The sequence below is a fragment of the Triturus cristatus genome, chromosome 2_1 (genome assembly GCF_964204655.1).
Source record: "Triturus cristatus chromosome 2_1, aTriCri1.1, whole genome shotgun sequence".
Lineage (NCBI taxonomy): Eukaryota > Metazoa > Chordata > Amphibia > Caudata > Salamandridae > Triturus > Triturus cristatus.
The window spans coordinates 590,687,413-590,707,760 of NC_140581.1; the positions used below are offsets into that span (position 1 = coordinate 590,687,413).

A 20,348-nucleotide genomic window follows, 5' to 3' on the forward strand; every position below is an offset into this window, starting at 1 on the left:
CTGGTCGTCCTCGACGTTCCCTGGTCCTCGTGGCTGCAGCGACAAGCTTCACCTTCACCTGCAATCTTCACGACATCGCCTGGTTCCTTCCTGGTTCCACGTGGTCACTGGCTAGTGACCTTGACTCTGTCCCTTCTGCTTGCAGGTCTCCTCTCTTCTTGATCCCAGCCTTGGGATCCACCGGACACTCTTCACTGACTGCCTGTCAGCATCTTTCTTCAGGCATCCATAGGAGTCGACGACGAAACCCGACGCAACTTCACCCCTATGCACCCGCAGCCTGTGGGCTAGGTAACTTGGGTACTCCGGTGCTCATCAGGATAGTGACTATCCTAGTGTCTAGTTTTCCAGTCTCGACTTCCTAGCTACTCCGGAAGTGTCCTAAATCTATCTATTTCTAAACTGTACTATTGCTAGTGACTTTTACGCATTACGCGTGAGTGTTTCCACTCTGCACCTGAATCCCGTGGGCCTCCCACTTCCTAACCTTTGGTAGTATAGTGTAGCCCCAGCGATTCCCTAGGCCTAGGCCTATCCTATTTCCGTGACAGTGGTCCTTATACCACTTACTTAGTATATGGTTTGCGTGGCCCCTAGGGCCTAACTGTATTACTTACCTGTGTGACTTAATGTATGCATAAATAAGACTGTGTTGTACTTACCTCTAATCTCATAAAGAGTGCTGAGGGTTTGACTAGAATAAATACACTTTATTTTATATATATATCTGTTGTGGTGTCCTTTCATTTGGTATTCAAGGGATTATATATGGTATCACAGCTGGCTTCACATGCCATTCAGAGTTTAGCCTAAGACTGCTCTTGTCCATGCTACCACTAGGATAGCTGGTCTATAAGGTTGACTTTACAACCAATCACCATAAGGGTATTTGGACTGATATAAGGTGTACACTAGAACTAGTGACATCATACATCAGGCCAACTTCTCACATAGATAGCATGAGCTTAGTCCCAGAGGAGGTTACACTGGATTATAAAATCTATTGGGCGCTGCTAAAGCCGAAGGGGAGCACGGCATACTGAAAATGCTCATGGCATACTGAAAATGCTCATAGCCTACCTTGAACCGCAGGTAACGTCTGTGCGATTACAGGATGGGCATATGAATGTAAACGTTCTGCGAGCACAGTGCTATCATCCAGTCGCCCAGATTCATGGCAGACAAAACTTGGGCCAGTGTAAGCATTAGGAATTTGTCCTTCCACAGGAAGGCATTCAGAGGATGAAAATCTAAAATAGGAAGAAAGCCTCTGCCCTTCTTCGGCCCAAGGAAATAGAAGGAGTAGCAACCTGTCTTTATTTCTGAGGTCGGCACAATCTTGATGACCTCTTAAAGTGAGAATAATAGGTGCTCCTCTAACAGCCACTGTGATGTGGATGGATGGTGTGGAGAATCGGAAAGAAATGGAAGGGCATAGGCCTACTGGATGGTCTGCAGGACCCATATGTCAGAAGTGATGGACTGCCACTCTGGGAGAAAGTGTTGGATCCTGCCTTACACAGGGTGGTAGTGAGCTGCAAAGGTCTTGGAGACTGATGCCACAGGGGAGAGGACACTTAATTGCATTGCACCCGTTGAGCTTCACTTTGACTGCCTGATTCTTGTCCCAGGCCACAAAAGATCTGAAGTGACTGCAGCGAGGGGTGGGCCTCCCTGGAAGTATCCATATTCCATAGTTCTGGAGCACTCTCAGAAAGAACGAAACTGGCGAGGGAACTGTCTGGCACAGAAAGCTAGTGATGTATATGTCAATATTGTTGTACAACATTAGGAGGTGTCCAAAAGTTCAAAAATTCATGTTCAAAAAACAATGTAGATATTACTATGAGATGTGGTATTAGGGTTATGGAATATTTGTTGTAAAGAAAAATTTAATGTAATTTAAGAATTTGCTGTTGATTAAATCTGACAGAAAAAGTAGTCATCAGTGATATTGTTTCAATCAATACACGCAGTAAAAAATGATGTTGTAAGTTAAGTGCAGCACTGGCACACTTTTTGGTATTTGCTATTATTAGGCTAGGCCTTGCTGCCATTAAGCCAAAATCCAAGACTGTTTTTTCGATAATGTTAAGCAGCATGACAGCAGCACCAGGATGGGCTGCCTTAACGCTCCCAGAGGTTTAAAGTGCGCATGTCAGGCGAACCCTCGCAAGACAACCAGCTAAAATCACATGCGCACTCTAAACTGGAGGAGTAAGCACCACTGCCCTAATGCCAATTAGCAGCAGTGGCCCCACCCCAAACTCTGCTTAGGCTGGAGAAAGTGACAAAAATTATAAATTAAGTTTATAAGCATTTTAAATTTTCAACTTTGCGGAGCCGTCAGCAGGGGGAGGGGGAGGGGGATTGTTGACGCTCTTCTTCCCTAATGGGGGTCCGCCGCTGGACTCACATCATAAGATATTGAAGGCTGACCCATCTGTACACCTTTGCTCCTCTGGTCGAGATCAAACTGAATTTGGTTCTGTTCTGACACCGGGTGAGCCCCTAATCCTTCCTTCTGGCACTGGTGGTGTCGATGAGGAAGGGCTCAGCACAGTTATGGAGTTGTGTCCCGAACATCAGAAGGCATGGAAAGAAAGGAACTGACACCAGCATGCATGGGTGATGCTTATATGCGACTCTGCGCAATCACTTCTGGGGAGGTACGTAGCCAATGAGGAGCCGCACAGCACCACTAGCGTAGCACTGGAAAACTGCAGAAGAAACATGTCCAGATCCAGTCTGGTGCCCATTTTAAGGCAGAGGCTCTTAACCATTTGAATTCTGGGGACCCCACTTAAGGCCACATGTAGGACCATGCCAAATGCGAGTCGCAATTTGGAGTGTACAACAGTGTGTTTAACACTGTTTGCGATTCCCAATGGGGTCGCAAATTGCAAGGCTCATAAAAATTAATGAGTCTCTCACAATTTGTGAGCCCATTGGGAATGACGGGCCCTCCCACGGATGGTGGCCTGCTGGGCTCAGCAGACCACCATGTCTGAGACTGCTTTTAAATAAAGCAGCTTTTTTTTTTTTTTAATGCAGCCCGTTTTTCTTAAAGGAAAACGGGTGGCATTTAAAAAAACAAAAAAGAAACGATTTTGTTTCTTTTTTTAAGGTCAGGCAGTGGTCCCTGGGACCACTGCCTAGCCCTTAAATAATAATATCGCATGAATTTGCAAAGGGGAAGGGGTCCCCTGGGGACCCCTCCCCATTTGCGAATGCATTACCACCTACTTGAAGTAGGTGGTAATTAGTGAGTGTTTGGCGACCGCAATTGCAGTCGCAAAACATTTGTACATAGCTTTGCGGTCGCTATTAGGAAGGGAACGCCCCTTACTAATAGCAAGTCGCAAAACAGTATTTTGCGAGTCGCAATTTCTTTGCGACTCGTAAAATACTGTTTGTACATGGGCCCATGCATTTGAGCATGCGCAAATGGGTCTAAGACCCATTTCGAACGCTAAAATGCATCGTACATCTGGCCCTAAGTAATTACTCGAACCCAGTCACCCACACTGAATCATTATTGGAATCCAAGAATGCCCACTGAGTCATTAGTGGAAGTTGAGGATCCCGACCCAAGCATTTTCGATGATTTTAAATGCTAAACGATACACAAAAAATACAGAAAAAAAATGTATCAAACAAATACACAAATCATGATATATTTAATTCAATTCACAAACAAATATAAAAAGCAAAACTAAGTTTAACAGGAAGGTTGAAGCTTTTCTAACTTCAATTAAGGCCATCTATTGTCCATACTATTTAACAAGTTACTTACCTTTGGTAACAATAGACCTGTAAGAAACATAGATTAGTTATAGATTCCTTACCTTTAGAATTACCCCTAGGCGTCAGACTGGATCCAGAGAATTTTTTTCATCAGCAGTACCCCTGCTCGTCGAAAGGTGGTGTCGGTCGGCTCCGCGTTCGTTGTTGGCTTCGTGGTCATCAGTATGACGTTGCGGCAGCTACTTAGACGCCACCCTCGCACGCTGATATCAGTTATTTTACACGACATTCCAAGCCAGAAGCGCAGAGCAATGCAAGACACTGACCACTGGTGCCAAAAACTAAGGCCCTGAAAGGGATTCCCTGACCCTAGAAGTCAGTTCGCAGAACGGGAAGCATGGGTGAGGCGGTAAGGAGTCTATAACTAATCTTTGTCTCATACAGATATATAGTTACTGAAGGTAAGTAACTTGTTCATCTGAAAGACACAATTAATTATAGATTCCTTACCTTTAGAATAGATACCCCAGCAATACCAACCCCCGAGGTGGGTCAGCGAACCCACTTTATACCAGAAAGTCGTGGAGAACAGAATGGCCAAAGAAGCCATTTCACCGGACTTGGCTGTCCAGGCAGTAGTGTTTTGTGAACGTGTGCAGAGATGCCCACGTAGCTGCCTGACAGATGTCATTAAGGGGGACTCCCCGTCCCAAAGCGGTGGTAACTGCCGTTGCCCTGGTGGAATGGGTGTGCAGTCCCACTGGATGCTCCTTCTTTGGCAAAGAGTAGCAAGCTTTCATCCACAAAACGACCCACCTAAATGTGGTCTGTTTGTGCACGGCTCAACCTTTTTTAGCACCCACGTAGCCAACAAAGACCTGGCCATCCACCCACAATTGCTTGGTGCAATCCACATAAAATGAAAGCCACGTTTTGGATCCAGACGGTGGAGCCTCTCTTCTTCTTTAGAAGAACGCGGAGGCGGAAAGAAGGTGGGCAAAGTGATGGTTTGACCAATGTGGAAAGAAGTAACCACTTGGGGAAGAAAACAGGGACGAGTTCGAAGGACAGCCTTGTCCGGATGAACCACCAGAAAAGGAGGTTTTGAAGAAAGAGCCTGGGGTTAACTCACACTGCAAGCAAAGGTGATGAAAACCAGAAAGGCAGTCTTTAAAGTGAGAAGTCTGAGAGAACAGCTATGTAGCGGCTCAAAGGGAGTGCACATAAGATCAGTAAGAAGCAAGTTCAAGTCCCAATGAGGCATGACGAAGGGAAAAGGAGGAAAAAGATGAGTAATACCCTTAGGAAAGCGATTTACAACAGGGAACTTGAAAAGAGAAGTGTGAGAGATGGCCCTTAAGAGTGCCCAGTGCTGAGCCCTGCTGGGCCAAAGAAAGGAGGTACAAGAGAACCTCAGAAAGAGGGTCAGAAAGGGGATCCACAGCCTTTGCTGCGGACCATGCCACAAATGTGTTCCATTTGCAGGCTTCGGGGGTAAGGTCGAAGGCTGTTAACTGTCGCCGCTCAATCTCCAGGCAAGGAGGTGGAGGCTGGACAGGTTCGGGTGGAGGATCGTCCCCTGATGCTGCAACAGAAGCTCCATACGAAGAGGCAGTCTGATCGGAGAATCTATGGCCATGTGTAACAGCTCGGTATACCAGACTCTTCGTGCCCTATCCGGAGCTACAAGGATGACCTGGGCCGGGTCACGCTTGATCTTCTTCAGCACTCTGGGCAGAAGTGGTATAGGCGGAATTGCTGACATTCCGCGTTCTCTTCAGTGGGGAATAGATCTTACCAAGGCTCTCTCCACTGCTGAAAGAGACCTTGCGCCACCTACGAGTGAAGACGTCATTTGTGATCCATCATGAACCTGCAGCAGAATTCATGCGCCCTTGCGTTCAGAAAACCTGCCAAGTGTTGAACCACCAAGGATATGCCCTCATGTTCCAGCGATGTCCAGAGACGGAGAGCCTCTTGACATATGGTCCACAACCCCACGCAGCCCTGTTTGTTGCATTACCACGTGGCAGTGGTGTTGTCCGTAAACACCTGCACTACTCTTCCCCGGAAAAGGGAAGGAATGCTTTTAGTGCAAGACGGATCGCCTGGAGCTCCAGAAGGTTGATGTGGAGACCGGACTCCGCCGGAGACGAAAGGCCTCTGATCTCCGTCTCTCCCATGTGGCCGCCCAACCCCAGAAGTGATTCATCCGTCATCACTGTGAACTCCAGTTGGGGAAGGGAGAGGGATATGCCGTTGACCCAATCCTGGTTCGTTAGCCACCACTGCAATTGTCGTGCAGTGCCCTCCGAGATCTGAACGCAATCGGACAGATTACCCTGATGTTGTGCCCACTGGAACTTTAGGTCCCACTGCAGAGCCCACGTATGCCACCTCTACCAGCAGGATGCAGGAGGCCATGAGGCCCAGCAGCCTCAATGTCATTCTGACCGAAACCCGGGATAGAGAATGAAAGATCGGAATCATTGCCCGAATATCCTGGACTCGCTGCTTGGAAATATAAGTTCGAAACTGCATCGTGTCCAGAACTGATGCGATGAAAAAGAGCTTCTGAGAGGGAATCAGGTGTGACTACGGCATGTTGATAGTGAACCCCAGCGAGTGCAGGAGGTCCGCCGTAGTCTGGAGGTGGGAGACTACTGCCTAGGGCGAGCCCGCCTTCAACAGCCAATCACCGAGATAGGGGAAGACTGGAAACCCCAATCTGCGCAGATGAGCTGCAACCACCAACATCACTTTCGTGAACACCCAAGGGGTGCTGGTAAGGCCAAAGGGTAAACTGAAGTGCTCGTGGCCTGCCAAGAACAGCAGGTAACACCGGTGGGCAGGCAGGACGGGGATGTGAAAGTAAGCGTCCTGCAAGTCCAACGCTACCATCCAGTCGCCAGGGCAGACAGGACCTCAGCTAGCGTCAACATTTTGAACTTCTCCTTCCAGAGGAAGCGGTTGACGTTCCTGAGATCCAAGAATGGACACAGGCCTTTGTCCTTCTTGGGCACCAGAAAGTAATGGGAATAGCAACCACAACTGACTTATGGGGCAGGAACTTGCTCGATAGTTCCCTTGGCCACGAGAGCCATAACTTCCTGTTGGAGAAGGGCCAAATGATCCTTCGACATGCAGTGGTACTGAGTTGGCATGGATGGAGTGGTAGTCTCGAGAGGAAGGCGTAGCCCCTTTGGACTATCTGAAAAACCCACCTGTACGACGTGATGGTGCACCAGTGGGGGAGGTGATGGCGAATCCTGCCGCTCACTGGTGATTGGGAGCCCTAAAAGGTCGGATGTGGAGGGTTTGGAGGCTGCTGCAGAATGGACGCTGGTGGACTGGCCTGCTCACTGGCCCCCAGGCCCAAAATGGTGGGTCCCATGTCCCAGGCTGTGCAGGGGCTAGACAGCTTGCGTGGGCCTGTGGCTCTGGGTGGAAAGTGACGGGGCACCCCTTCCGTAGCCACGAAAGGGGGCGAAAAGCAGACTGGGCGGGGTGGGTGGAGAGGCCCAAGGACTTGGCCATAGCCCGGGAGTCCTTGAAGCGCTCTAGCCCATTGTCTACTTTGTCGCCCAACAGGCGACGGCCATCAAGAGGCATGTCCAGCAAGGTAGCCTGGACATGTCTGGAAAAACCAGTCGACCTCAGCCAGGTTTAGCGTCAAAGGGCTACCAATGTTGAAATCATCCTGCGAGTCAGAGGTGTCCAGTTGTGAGTAAGTGCCCTCTTTCTTGCATGGTATGCCCCCACTTATTGGTGTATTGCTGATGCACTTTGACTGAGTGTGCTCTGGGCTCCTGCCAATTAGGTACCCAGGGCCTGTGTTCCTTTCCTAAATCTGCATTGAAGCCTAAACCCAATTGGCATCTCTGGCCTCATGTCTACCCCTGGTAAATGGTACCACAGGTACCCAGGGCACTGTGACCAGAGAAGGCCTCTAAGGGCTGCAGCACTTATTGTGCCACCCTTGGAGGTCCTGTACCCTGACACTCAAACACTGCCTTTGCAGGCTGCGTGTCTTGCTGCAGAACAAAACAAAGAGTCGACATGGCACACATCCCTGTGTGCCATGCCCACAAACCACTGCCCTGGCATACATCAGTCACCCCTCCAGCTGGGTGCACTATGCCAGTGGTGAGGGTACAGGTGCATGAGCCCTGTACCCCTACAGTGCCCAAGTCCATTCCTTGGCCCTGTAAGTGCAGTGTTGCCATTAAGAGTATATGGTGTTGGGAGTTTATCATTACAAACTCCACAGCACCATGATGGCTACACTGAAGACTGGGAAGTGTGGTATCAAACTTCTCAGCACATTAAACCCACACTGATGCCAGTGTGGGACTTAATGTAAAATGCACGACAGAGGGCATCTTAGAGATGCCTCCTGAAACTCCTGAAAGTGACCTGAAGGAGTGGCTGCGCAGGCTGCCACCCCCAGACATGTTTCTGGACCCCTGGGTTGAGAGCTTGCTGCTCTCGGGGGCCTCAAACAATGCACATCCTGGGACGAGGTGCCAAGGTTCACAAAGGAGAAGCTTCAAAGGCATACCGCCTTTGTGAGCCTCTCCAGACCATTTGCTGCTTTCAGCAACTGGTCCCCACTGGTTCTACCCCCCTCTTTGGGCGGGAGAACCGGCAGGAAAAACAAGTGAGGAAGATAGGCATGCCCACCTCTGCCAACTCCGCCCCTAAGGTGGGGGAGGCGAGGAGAAGCACAACCTTGAGTCCCCACCATCTTGAGGATGGGGCGCCCCAGCCAACCAGGGACAGGCTCCTGCCCCCCTCCCACTGGAGAGTGGCAGAATAGGGGGTGTACCCACCCCAGGGAAGGGACCCATTGGTCCCAGCCCTTTACCTACCTGTAACGCCCCTAAATCTAGTATTTAGGGGCACCCTGAACCTTCCTTCCTCAGATCCAGCAACCACAAGAAAAAGAAGAGAAGGACGAGAAGCCGTGCAGAGCTAACAAGAGGAAGACGCCCACTGACTTAGCCCCAGCCCTGTCTCTCCTCGAACCTGCTCCTGCAAAACCCCGGCGTGTCCAGCGGACAGCAACCTCAAAAACCTCGGAGGACCTGCCTGCCTTCACTTTCCAAGCTGTTTCTCCCGTGAACACCGGACGTGTTTGAACTGCAGTTTCTGGTGCTAGCCAGGAACCGCAAATCCCGCACACTCTGCACCCGCCGAATCCGGCCCAAGCTCAAGTGGACAAATACCACGAGGAGGTCCCATCGGCGATCCTGACCCGAGATCCGGCGACCCCCGACATGCCTCAAGCCTCCCGACGACGCCTGCTGCCTCAATCCCGAGGACCACCCCCCCTACCGCGACCAGAACGGTAAGAAAATCCAACGTCCCAAGGCACCCCTGCATCCGACGACCCACGGCCTTGTGTGCCCAACCCAGCAGTGCCTTACCAACCCTCAACATCCCACCCTACCCCTCGAAGTGGTGGTCACTCCTGGAAGATCCTCGTCCCTGAGCCTGTAGTGTTTCTTTGTCCCGGAGAATCCCCATTGAAATCAACAGGGCACTTGAATTCAAAACAGCAACCTGCACCCGGCCGCCCTAGTGCCGCTGAGGGTGCCCCCCTTTGGTGCTAACTTGGTCTCCAACTTGCCCTGAGCTTAACCCTAGGAGCTTTGCTCCCACAACCTCGTGGCCTGCTTGCCAGCAGCCACCAACCGGAGTCCCCCTATCCTCCATAGGATAACACTGGGCCTCAAGACACTGCACCCGGCCGCCCTAGTGCCACGGAGGGTGCAACAACAGTGCATCACTGACCCTGGGAGACCCATGAGTCGAACCCCAGGACCCTAACTCCAAATACCGATTACCTACCTGGAAACCAATAACCTATTTTTTCTCATAGAATAACATTGACACTTTTTCTCCCAAAAAGTTTTCAAGTGTCGACTTTAGAAAATTACAAATATTTCTTAAAAATCAGACGAATAACCAAAATGTATTTTCTCAACTGTGTTCAGGAAATGTCTCAGTGCTGAATCTAGGGATCCAGCACTGAGTAAGAAAAAGTATTGTTAACATAACTTACCTGCTAAGTGACTTTCCTCCCATAGGAGAACATTGGTGATTCTATGTGAAAAAGTTTTTAAGTGTCAACTTTTGAAATGCAATAATATTCTTTAAAAATCGTACCTCTAACTAAAACGCATTTACTCACCTGTTTTCAGGAAATGTCCCAGGGCTGAATCTAGAATCCAACCCTGTTTTAGTAAAAGTAATCTGAAAAGTAATTAACTGCATTTTACTTAAAAAGCCCATTCATTTGAATGTACTATACCTGCAATGTGTTGCAAACTGCTTACCTAAAACTGTAACCAAAACCAGTACAAGTTACACTGCAATTTTGAACTGTGTTAATACAAGTTATTTACTACTGAAAATTATTTTCTATGCTTACCTGAACCAGGCTTGCTTGGTTCTAGAAATAAAACAACAGTATATTGTTTTATACAAAACAACAGGCCAAGAGTTCAGTTCCTGCGTGTGGGAATTCATTTGCTGACTGAGTGTGTATATCAAATGCTTAACACTGTACTCTGATACTGCCTTACTGCTCGACCAAGCTACCACTTTGGAGAGTAAGGTTCTATCTAATTTTAACCTCTGCCAAACCTCTGGAGACCCTTGGACTCTATACACACTGTAACTCAATTTGGTGCAGTATATATAGAGCTAGTTTCTTACACCAGTCCACATCTTATGGTAAACTTGGCTGCGTCCCTCCCCTCGGAGACTGCACGGAAGAGCACTGCCCGGGCCTCCTCCGGGCACTGTGGCAGCACCTGCGCTACCGTATCCCACAGAGAGTGGGTGCAACGACCCAACAGACTTGCGGTGTTCACCGACGGCAATCCCAAGCTGGAGGAAGAAAACAGTTTCTTCCCAAGATGGTCCAGCCTTTTGGATTCCCTATCAGATGGTGCGTTAGGGAATTCACCTTTGGATCTAGAGGCTTGGACCACAAAGTTCTGAGGGGTAGGGTGTTGGTAGAGGAAAGAGGGGTCGCCAGAACTGGGCACTGGAGTCAGGCAATCATCCTATCCACAGGAGCCCCTGTGTTGGGCCTGGACCAGGTACCCAAAAGGATGTCAGTAAGGGCTTTATTGAAAGGGAGCAAGGGCTTCGAAGAGGCCGCTGCGTGGTTGCAGCACCTCTGTCAGGAAATTCGTCTTGATCACCAACGTAGGTAGCTCGAGGTTGAGGGCAGCGGCCATCCTAAGCAACACCACTGCATATGAAGCACCCTCCTCCGTATCCACGGTAGGAGGAGACAGCATGCCAAGGTATGTGGAGGTATCCAGACCACTGGCTTCCCCCAACTTCTCTCTCAAGTCCGGTTAATCCAACAGACCCCTCCCAGTCCTTACCCTCCACTGGTTGCCAATCTGCCAAAGAACCACTCGGTGCAAGATCCGGCGTCGGTCAAAGTCGGTCCAGCTGTGTGTCCAAATCACAGTGGAGGCCAGGGTCGACGCCGGCTGGGGACACAACCGGCGTCGTTTGCGGACGTGGTGCCGGTGGAATTGGGGCACCCAATGAGGTGTTACAAGGTTGACCGGCGCCGATCCGGATCCAGGCGTGTATCCAGGGGGACCCTGTGGTGCCGGGGCCCCCGGCGTCGAAGGCCCAGGTCCCCCAGCCGAGTCCATGATGCCCAAAGGCGCGACAGAGGAGTCAGTCTGCCCAAAGATGGCATGCATCGCTTCGTAGAAACTCCGATGCTGGGCAGGGTCGCTCCGGCTCCCAGAAAAGGAGGGAATCTCGGAATCGACCCTTAAGGCTGCGCACGTGGAGCCGTGGGACGGGCACCGTCTGCACTCCTCGTCGCGTCGGCGACGGATGGGGAGAAGTCTAAGAGCGATGATGCTTCTTCGACGACTTCTTGTGCTTCGTCTTACCAGAGTAGTGCTAAGACTTTGATGACGAGTTGTGGAGAATCCTCGACCTCCCACGCGACGGGAACCTCGAATGGCACTGAGTGGACTGCCGGGCCTTGAGAAGCTTTCGGGACTGCTCCTGCAAAGACTTCGGATTCATGGTTCGGCAGTCAGAGCACGACTTGGGATCATGGTCGCGCTCCAGGCACACACGGTGCGGGTCCGTAACCAACATCAGCTCGAGACAGGTGTCACAAGCCTTGAAGCCGGGCCGAGGCCTTGAAGCTGGGCTGAGGACTACTGAACATCCTTGTGTGCACCAGAAGTTGATAGACTAAAAAACAGTGTCGACAAAAGTCGCAAAAACAAGTCAGTCAAAAAGGGACTAGAGGTACCGCTCTCACTGGAGCTGCGCTGGCTGGCGCGAAAAATGAAAGAACTGGCGTCAGCGCGTAAGGGTGGCGTCTAAGTAGCTACCGCAATGACATCCCGGCGACCAGGACGCCAACGACGAATGCGGAGCCGACCAACGCCACCTTTCGACGTGCCAGGGTACTGCTGACGAAAAAAAATCTCCGGATCCAGCCTGACGAATGTGGGTAATTCTAAAGGTAAGTAATCTATAACTAATTGTCTCTTTATGATATTAAGTTTGATGCAATTGCACTGCTCTGACAAATCAATCTAAGAAATTAACCTAACATTTAGCCTACAATATCAAATTCCTACACATTTACAGAACGTTTTCAAATTTTCAATTATACATTTTGCTTCTTTATATAGATACACTTTATTAATTTGTTAAAGTTGTTTAATATTCGAAGCTGTCCCTTGAATAGGCGTTGCAGACCCCCAGTGGTCCCTAGACCACGGTTCTAAGGTGAGGAATCAGTGGATGGAAGTATCCATAATAAAAATAGTTATTGACTTTTTATCTTTATTATTGACAGTATTTGCCTCATGACCCTGTGATTAACTTATTTTAGATTTTGTGTGTGAGGGCTGTGGCTCTCTAGTTATGCCTCATACTTTACTTTATGTAATTTATTTTACTGTGATGTTATTAACTAATGCAATAAGGATTTGAATTCAAACTTTGTTATGGAGAGTCAACAATTAAAAGGGAGTAAACTGAAATAGTATATGAGTGTGCTGTGGTGTGGTGTATGACATTACCCATAAAGGACACTGCCTAGGAAACATGGATTGCCTCATGACCATAGAAAAGGCCTCACAATCTCTGATGCTACAGCTTATTTTAACATAAAATTCTGCTTCAAATTGATTCCATTGTGAAACCTTTAAATAAAGGGATTGCACATGTATGGGATACGATGTAAGGAGTTGATCAGCATGTGGAAATCATCGTTATTAGAGAATCATGAACTAGAAAACAGGAATATATGGCAACTCGCAAGTACATTTTGCTGGGGAAAAAAACAGCTTAATGCTTTGGCAACTAACCTGTGAACTTGCTCATAACAACTTGTGCTGCAGAGATGGCATTCATTTGCAGGATATTATATTTATAAAGTTCTGTATTCCTGTTTGTCTTGTCTTGCAGAGTTGAACACACCCAGTGCGCATATCCTTTTGCACCTTCAGTCTTGCAATAGAAAGCAAAATATCTCAATCGCACTCTGCAATATGAATACTTCTACATAATTCTGCCCGAAAAACATTCCCAAATGCAAACTGTTTTAAGATAATTTAATCGCTAATGTACCTACAGATTTTTAATAACAAAGGATAGTAGTGGAAATAAACTCCAGTAATACTATAGACTGTACTCAGAAATTCTTACAATAGCAGTCAGGCATGGAGAGAGCATTGCTACAGAGTGAAAAGTAGATATCAACATCATCAAAAGTCATTGCTTGTTGGACAAGTTACTTACCTTTGGTAACACCTTATCTGGTAGAGACAATCTAGCCGCATATTCCTTACCTTTTAACTTCCAGGCATTAGGTTGGATCCGGAAGATTTTTTCTTAGCAGCACTGGTAAATGGCGTCGTCGTGACGTCCGCTTCATCAATATAACCGCCACTCTGGCGCACTGACATCTGTACTTTTCACAACTTCCCACACCAGAAGCACGGAGCCATGAAGTGACGGACCATGGTGTATTAAAAAGATAACTAGGGACCTGAAAGGGAACAGCCCTGACACTAAAAACAATGGCGCAGGGAGGATGGGTCAGTAAATAATCTGCGGCTAGATCATGTCAATAACAGATAAGGTGTTAGTGTAAGTAACTCGTCCAGCCGCAGATTTCTGAACTTTAAACAGATACCCAAGAAATACCTTCCCCCGGAAGTGCGAATGCAGAAACGTTTCAAACCAAGATATCCTGAAAGACATAGCGGCCAAAAGGGCCCTCAATGCAAACTTGAGTATACAGGAAATAGTGTCGGGCTAATGTGTGCAGAGATGCCCACGTGGCTGCCTGCCAGATATCAGCAATACGAACACCATGCTGGAGAGCCGTGGTGGCTGCCTTCGCCCCAGTGGAATGGACCCTTAGGCCTTCAGGAGGCTGTTTTTTTATCAAGACGTGACATATTTTGATAGCGAGGATAACCCAGCGTGAAATGGTCCTCTTTTGAAGATGCACGCCCCTTCTTTGCTCCCAGAACTCTTTGGTGCGCTCAAGGTAGAACGATAATGCTCTTTTTCAGCCCAGATGGTGGAGATGCTCCTCTTCTTTAGAACGGTGCAGAGGTGCATAGAAAATGGGCAGGATAACAGAGTGTCCCAGATGGAAGGGTGTTACCACCTTAGGCAGTAAAAAGGAGTACCACTTCATCCGGAAAGATGGTGAGGTAAGGAGGCTGTGATGACAATGCATGCAGTTAGCAGATTGCCATCAACAAGGCTGTTTTGATAGTGAGCACCCGTAGTGGGCTGTTGTACATAGGCTAAAGCAGTGCGCACATCAAGAAGGTACGGACCAAATTAAGGTCCCACTGTGGCATAATAAAAGTAAAAGGGGGAAACAAGTGGGTTAACCTCTTCAAAAATCTCTGCACAAGAGGGGATTTAAAAAATGAACGCTCATCTGGCAGCCAAAGAAAAGCTGAGGGGGCCAAAAGGTAGCCCTGCAGAGCGACCAGAGCAGAGCCCTGCTGGGCCAAGAAAAGGATAAACAGGAGAACATCTGACAGAGAGGCCGATAAGGGTTCAATAGACCTTTCTGTACAATATTTACAAAATTTGTTCCATCGTTAGGCGCATAACGATTTCGTGGAGGGACACCTGGCTGCCAGAATAACTGCACAGACTTCGGGAGGAAGGTCAAAAGCTGTCAACTGTCTCTGCTCAATCTCCACACAAGATGACGGAGAGTGGACAGATTCAGGAGCAAGACCGAGATGTTTATGGCCTAGCGATCTCTCTGGTATTTGAGAGTGGCAGGAAAGGGGCCTAGTTCCTCTTGGACTTCTTGTATTTCTTTTTCGACTTACGAGAAGACTTCAACTGAGACAATGACCTGCAGCGGGAACGGCTTTGGGAATGGGACCTTCCTTTTGACTTCAATCGGCATGGAGTATTCTGGTGCTTGGAGACACGCAACTTTTCCCCACAGTCCCATATGGCCTTTGGGTTCATCTGGGGGCACCCGTTGCAGACGTTGGAGCTGTGTCCCGACCTCAAGCACCAAAGACATACCTGGTGGGGATCTGTCACAGAGATCTGTTTACGACAGTCTGCACATGGTTTAAACTCTGTAGTTTTGAGACGTGGCACCTTGTCAAAAACCAGAGGTAGCTGCAGATCAAAATGTGGTGGCGCAGACAGAAAGGAACTGATGTCCGTACACATGGGTAGCGCTTATATGCGGCTCCGCAGGTGACTTCCAGAGTGTAGCAACATTGCCGTGGAGCCACGCGATGCCACCTACTGGCGCGCAAGAGGTACGGCTTGAAAATTTCCAGAACCAGTCTGACACCTGGGGAATACTAAAAAGGTGAATCTGCGGTTAGAAGTAGTCATCAGAAATGTATTTTAATTTTTTCTCGTTATTTTAACTTTTTTTTATTATTTATGAAATTAAATAATTTTCAGTTTTGTATTTTATATCTTAATTTTTTGGGTTAAATATCTTATATACTTTGTTTATATGCTTTTGTAGCATATATGTTCAATAGTCATTTTATTATTAATTAAATTTATTATATTATTTGTTTATATAAAATTAAGTTTGAGATGTATATATTAAATGTATTTTATTATCGTTTTATAAATAATGTATGTATTTGTTTTGAATTTTATTATATTTTTAGACTTTAATATCTAAATGAAATTTAAATGAAATACTATATATAGTAAAGAACAAGTTACTTACCTTCGGTAACGATATAGCTGTAAGAAACATTAGTTAGTTAGATTCCTCACCTTAGAATATCTCCAGGTGTCAGGCTGGATCCGGAAAGATTTTTCGTCAGCAATACCCTTGCGCATAGCTAGGCGTCATCTGCGGCTCCGCGTCCGTCGTCGGCGTCGTGCGCCGGGATGACGTCGAAGTACTTAGACGCCGCCCTCGCGTGCTGACGTCAGTTCTTGTACATAGCTTTCCACGCCAGGAACGCAGAGCCATGCAAGAGACCGACACTGTTGCCAAAAAATTCTAGGGCCCTGAAAGGGATAACCTCAACCCTAGATATCGGTTCGCCGAACGGGGAGGATGGATGGGTCGGTGAGGAATCTAACTAATGTTTCTTACAGATATATCGTTACCGAAGGTAAGTAACTTGTTCATCTGAAAGAAACACGTTAGTTAGATTCCTCACCTTAGAATAGATACCCCAGCAATACCAACCAAGGTGGTGGGTCTGCGAACCAAGATCACACCAGAAAGTCCTGGAGAACAGAACGGCCAAAGAAGCCGTCTCTCCGGACTTGGCTGTCCAGCCAATAATGTTTAGCAAACGTGTGCAGCAAGGCCCACGTTGCTGCCTGACAGATGTCCTGCAAGGGGACTCCCCGGACCAGGGCAGTTGTCGCCGCTGTGGCCCGAGTGGAATGGGCCCTCAGCCCTACAGGAAGTTCTTTTTTAGCCAAGGAGTAAACAAGCTTTGATACACAAAACGACCCACCGAGAGATGGTCCGCTTGTGCACCGCTCGTCCCTTCTTAGCGCCCACGTAGCCAACAAAGAGTTGGTCGTCCATCCGAAACTGCTTGGTGTGGTCCAAATAAAAGGACAGCGCCCGTTTTGGGTCCAGACGGTGGAGCCTCTCTTCCTCTTTCGAAGGATGCGGAGGCGGAAAGAAGGTGGGCAACGTAACAGACTGCCCGATGTGAAAGGCAGGTACCACATTAGGGAGAAAGGAAGGACGAGTCCGGAGAACAACTTTGTCTGGATGGACAGAAAGAAAAGGAGGCTTAGAAGAGAGAGCCTGGATCTCACTCACCCTGCTAGCAGAGGTGATGGCTATCAGGAAAGCAGTCTTAAGCGTCAAGAGATGAAGAGGACAATTATGAAGTGGCTCAAAGGGAGCGCACATCAGAAACGTCAAGACCAGATACAAATCCCACTGAGGCATTACGAAAGGGACAGGAGGAGCCATGTGAGCAATGCCCTTAAAGAAGCGAGAAACAACAGGGGATTTGAAAAGAGAAGGCTCATCAGGAAGCCGTAAGAAAGCAGAAATAGTGGAAAGATAACCTTTTAGGGTGCCCAGAGCAGAGCTCTGCTGGGCCAAAGAAAGAAGAAAGAGGAGAACCTCAGAAAGAGGGGTGGAAAGGGGATCCACAGCCTTTGCTGTGCACCATGCCAAAAATTTGTTCCACCTGCAGGCGTATACAGATTTTGTGGAGGGACGCCTGGCTGCCAGAATCACATCACAGAGTTCAGGAGGCAAGTCAAATGGCATCAACTGTCGCCGCTCAATCTCCACGCATGGAGGTGGAGGCTGAACAGGTTCGGGTGGAGGACCGTCCCCTGGCTGCGACAGAAGGTCCTCCTGAGAAGGCAGTTGTATCAGGGGATCGATCGACAGACTGAGTAGCTCGGGATACCAGAATCTCCGTGCCCAATCCGGAGCCACCATGATGACTTGGGCCCGGTCGCGCTTGATCTTCTGCAGCACTCTGGGCAGAAGTGGTATAGGCGGAAAGGCGTACAACAGACCGCAACTCCACTCGCGACGAAAGGCGTCCCCGAGCGAGTGCCGCCTTGGAAACTCCAACGCGCAGAACTGCTGACATTGCGCGTTCTCTCAGGTGGTGAATAGATCTAACCAAGGCTCTCCCCACTGCCGAAAGAGGCCTTGCGCCAAGTCCGAGTTTAGACGCCAATCGTGATCCATCATGCACCGGCGGCTGAGTTCTTCTGCTCTGGCTTTCAGAGAGCCCGCCAGATGTTGAACCACCAGGGTGATGCCATGATGTTCCAGCCATGTCCAGAGGTGCAGAGCCTCCTGACAAAGGGTCCACGACCCCACCCCGCCTTGTTTGTTGCAATACCACATGGTGGTGGTGTTGTCAGTGAACACCTGCACTACACTTCCCCGGACAGAGGGAAGGAATGCCTTCAGTGCAAGCCGGATCTGCCTCAGCTCCAGAAGGTTGATATGGAGCCGGGACTCTGCCGGAGACCAGAGGCCTCTGATCTCCGCCTCTCCCATGTGGCTTTCCCATCCTAGGAGAGACGCATCCATCACCACTACGTGCTCCGGTTGGGGTAGGGAGAGGGATCTGCCACTGACCCAATCGCGATCCGTGAGCCACTACTGCAACTGTCTCACAGTGCCCTCCGAGATCAGGACGTGGTCGGACAGGTTGCCCCGATGCTGGGCCCACTGAAACTTCAGGTCCCACTGCAGAGCCAGCATACGCCACCTGGCGTGATGCACCAACAGGATGCAGGAGGCCATCAGACCCAGAAGCCGTAGAACCAACATGACTGAAACCCGGGATAGAGGCCAAAAGATTGGAATCAGAGCCTGAATATCCCGGACCCGCTGTTCCGGAGGATAGGCCCGGAACTGCGCCGAGTCCAGAACCGCCCCGATGAAGAGGAGCTGCTGGGAGGGACTCAGATGTGACTTCGGCACGTTCATGAAGAACCCCAGCGAATGCAAGAGGTCTGCCGTAGTCTGGAGGTGGGAGACGACTGCCTGGGGCAAGCCAGCCTTCAACAACCAGTCGTCGAGATAGGGGAAGATTGAAACCCCTGATCTGCGCAGATGAGCTGCGACCACCGCCATCACTTTCGTGAACACCCGAGGAACACTGGTGAGGCCGAAGGGGAGCACGGTAAACTGAAAATGCTCCTGGCCCACCGTGAATCGCAGGTAGCGCCGGTGGGCCGGCAGGACGGGGATGTGGAAGTATGCGTCCTGCAAGTCCAACGCTACCATCCAGTCTCCAGGGTCGAGGGCAGTCAGAACCTGAGCTAATTTAATTTAATTAATTTAATTGTGGGTTTATATAGCGCTAGAATCGACTCCCGGAGGAGTATCTCTGCGCTTCGACCGCTGGGGAACCCGTCCTGGCTCACCCTGAGAGATGGTCCCTATTGGGTATCTCTAAGGTGCGACCAAGCATCCCCGGCGGTCTGGGGGGGCCGTTGTGAAGATGAGGCAAGCTAATGCCCAGAGTTGCCGAGTGTGGTCCCTGACTGGAGTAGGCACCGAGGCGAGAATTATCAAGCCCGCTGACCCTGGTCCACGACCCTGCCGCGTCGGGAATCGAACCCTGGTCCTGGGCCGCCCTCTGCTTACGGGTCTGCCACCTCTAACCAGTGAGCCACACCTCCACACAGTGAGCATCTTGAACTTCTCCTTCCGGAGGAAGGTGTTGACGCTCCTGAGGTCCAAGATAGGGCGTAGGCCCCCTTTGCCCTTCTTGAGAACCAGAAAATAGTGGAAATAACAACCACAACCTACTTCTGGACCAGGAACGCGCTCGATGGCCCCCTTGGCCAAGAGGGCCGAAACTTCCTCCAGCAGAAGTTGCAAGTGATCCCCCGAAATTCGGTGGCACTGCGGTGGCATGGCTGGAGGGGTCGCCTCAAAGGGGAGGGAGTAGCTCGTTCGGACGATTTGCAGCACCCACCTGTCCGACGTGATGGAACGCCAGTGGAGCAGGTGATGGCTAACTCTGCCTCCCACTGGCGTGGAATGGGCCTGAAAGCATGGACTAGGAGGGCTTTGAGGCGGATGCTGCTGGGGTAGATGTGGACGAACCGACATGTTGTCTCCCTGTACCGCCTCGGCGGAATCCACGTCCGCGACCGCGTGGAGGTTGGATCTGCGGCCTGTGGCTAGGCGGAGGGGGCGCCCCTTCCTTTGCCACGAAAGGGGCGAAAAGCGGAAGTTTGCGGGCATGGGAACGAGAGGCCCAAGGACTTGGCCGTAGCCCTGGAGTCCTTAAAGCGCTCCAGCGCACTATCCGCTCTGTCGCCAAAAAGGCAACTGCCATCGAAGGGCATGTCCATGAGGGTGCTCTGGACATCCCCCGAAAAGCTTGTGGACCGCAGCCAGGCGTGGCGACGAAGCACCACCGTGGTAGACATTGCCCTACCCAGTGAGTCCGTAGTGTCCAGTCCACATCGGATGGCATGCCGTGCGCTGCATTCCGCCCCTCGGCAAGAGCCTGGGCGAGCAGAGTCGGGGCCTCCTCCGGACAGCACGTCCTCCACCGTATCCCACAGGGTGTGGGAGTAACGGTCCAAGAGAC

General features: G+C 49.7%; 1 protein-coding gene across 2 annotated transcripts in view; it reads right to left on the bottom strand.

The window, feature by feature from the left end:
* Positions 1-20,348, bottom strand: part of SKIC3 (SKI3 subunit of superkiller complex) — a 1,406,584-nt gene that overhangs the window by 714,808 nt on the left and 671,428 nt on the right. For both annotated transcript variants that reach the window (XM_085632495.1, XM_085632494.1), the window contains exon 26: positions 13,128-13,269. In XM_085632495.1, the coding sequence (XP_085488621.1) occupies positions 13,128-13,269 (142 nt within the window). The remainder of the gene's footprint in view (positions 1-13,127; positions 13,270-20,348) is intronic.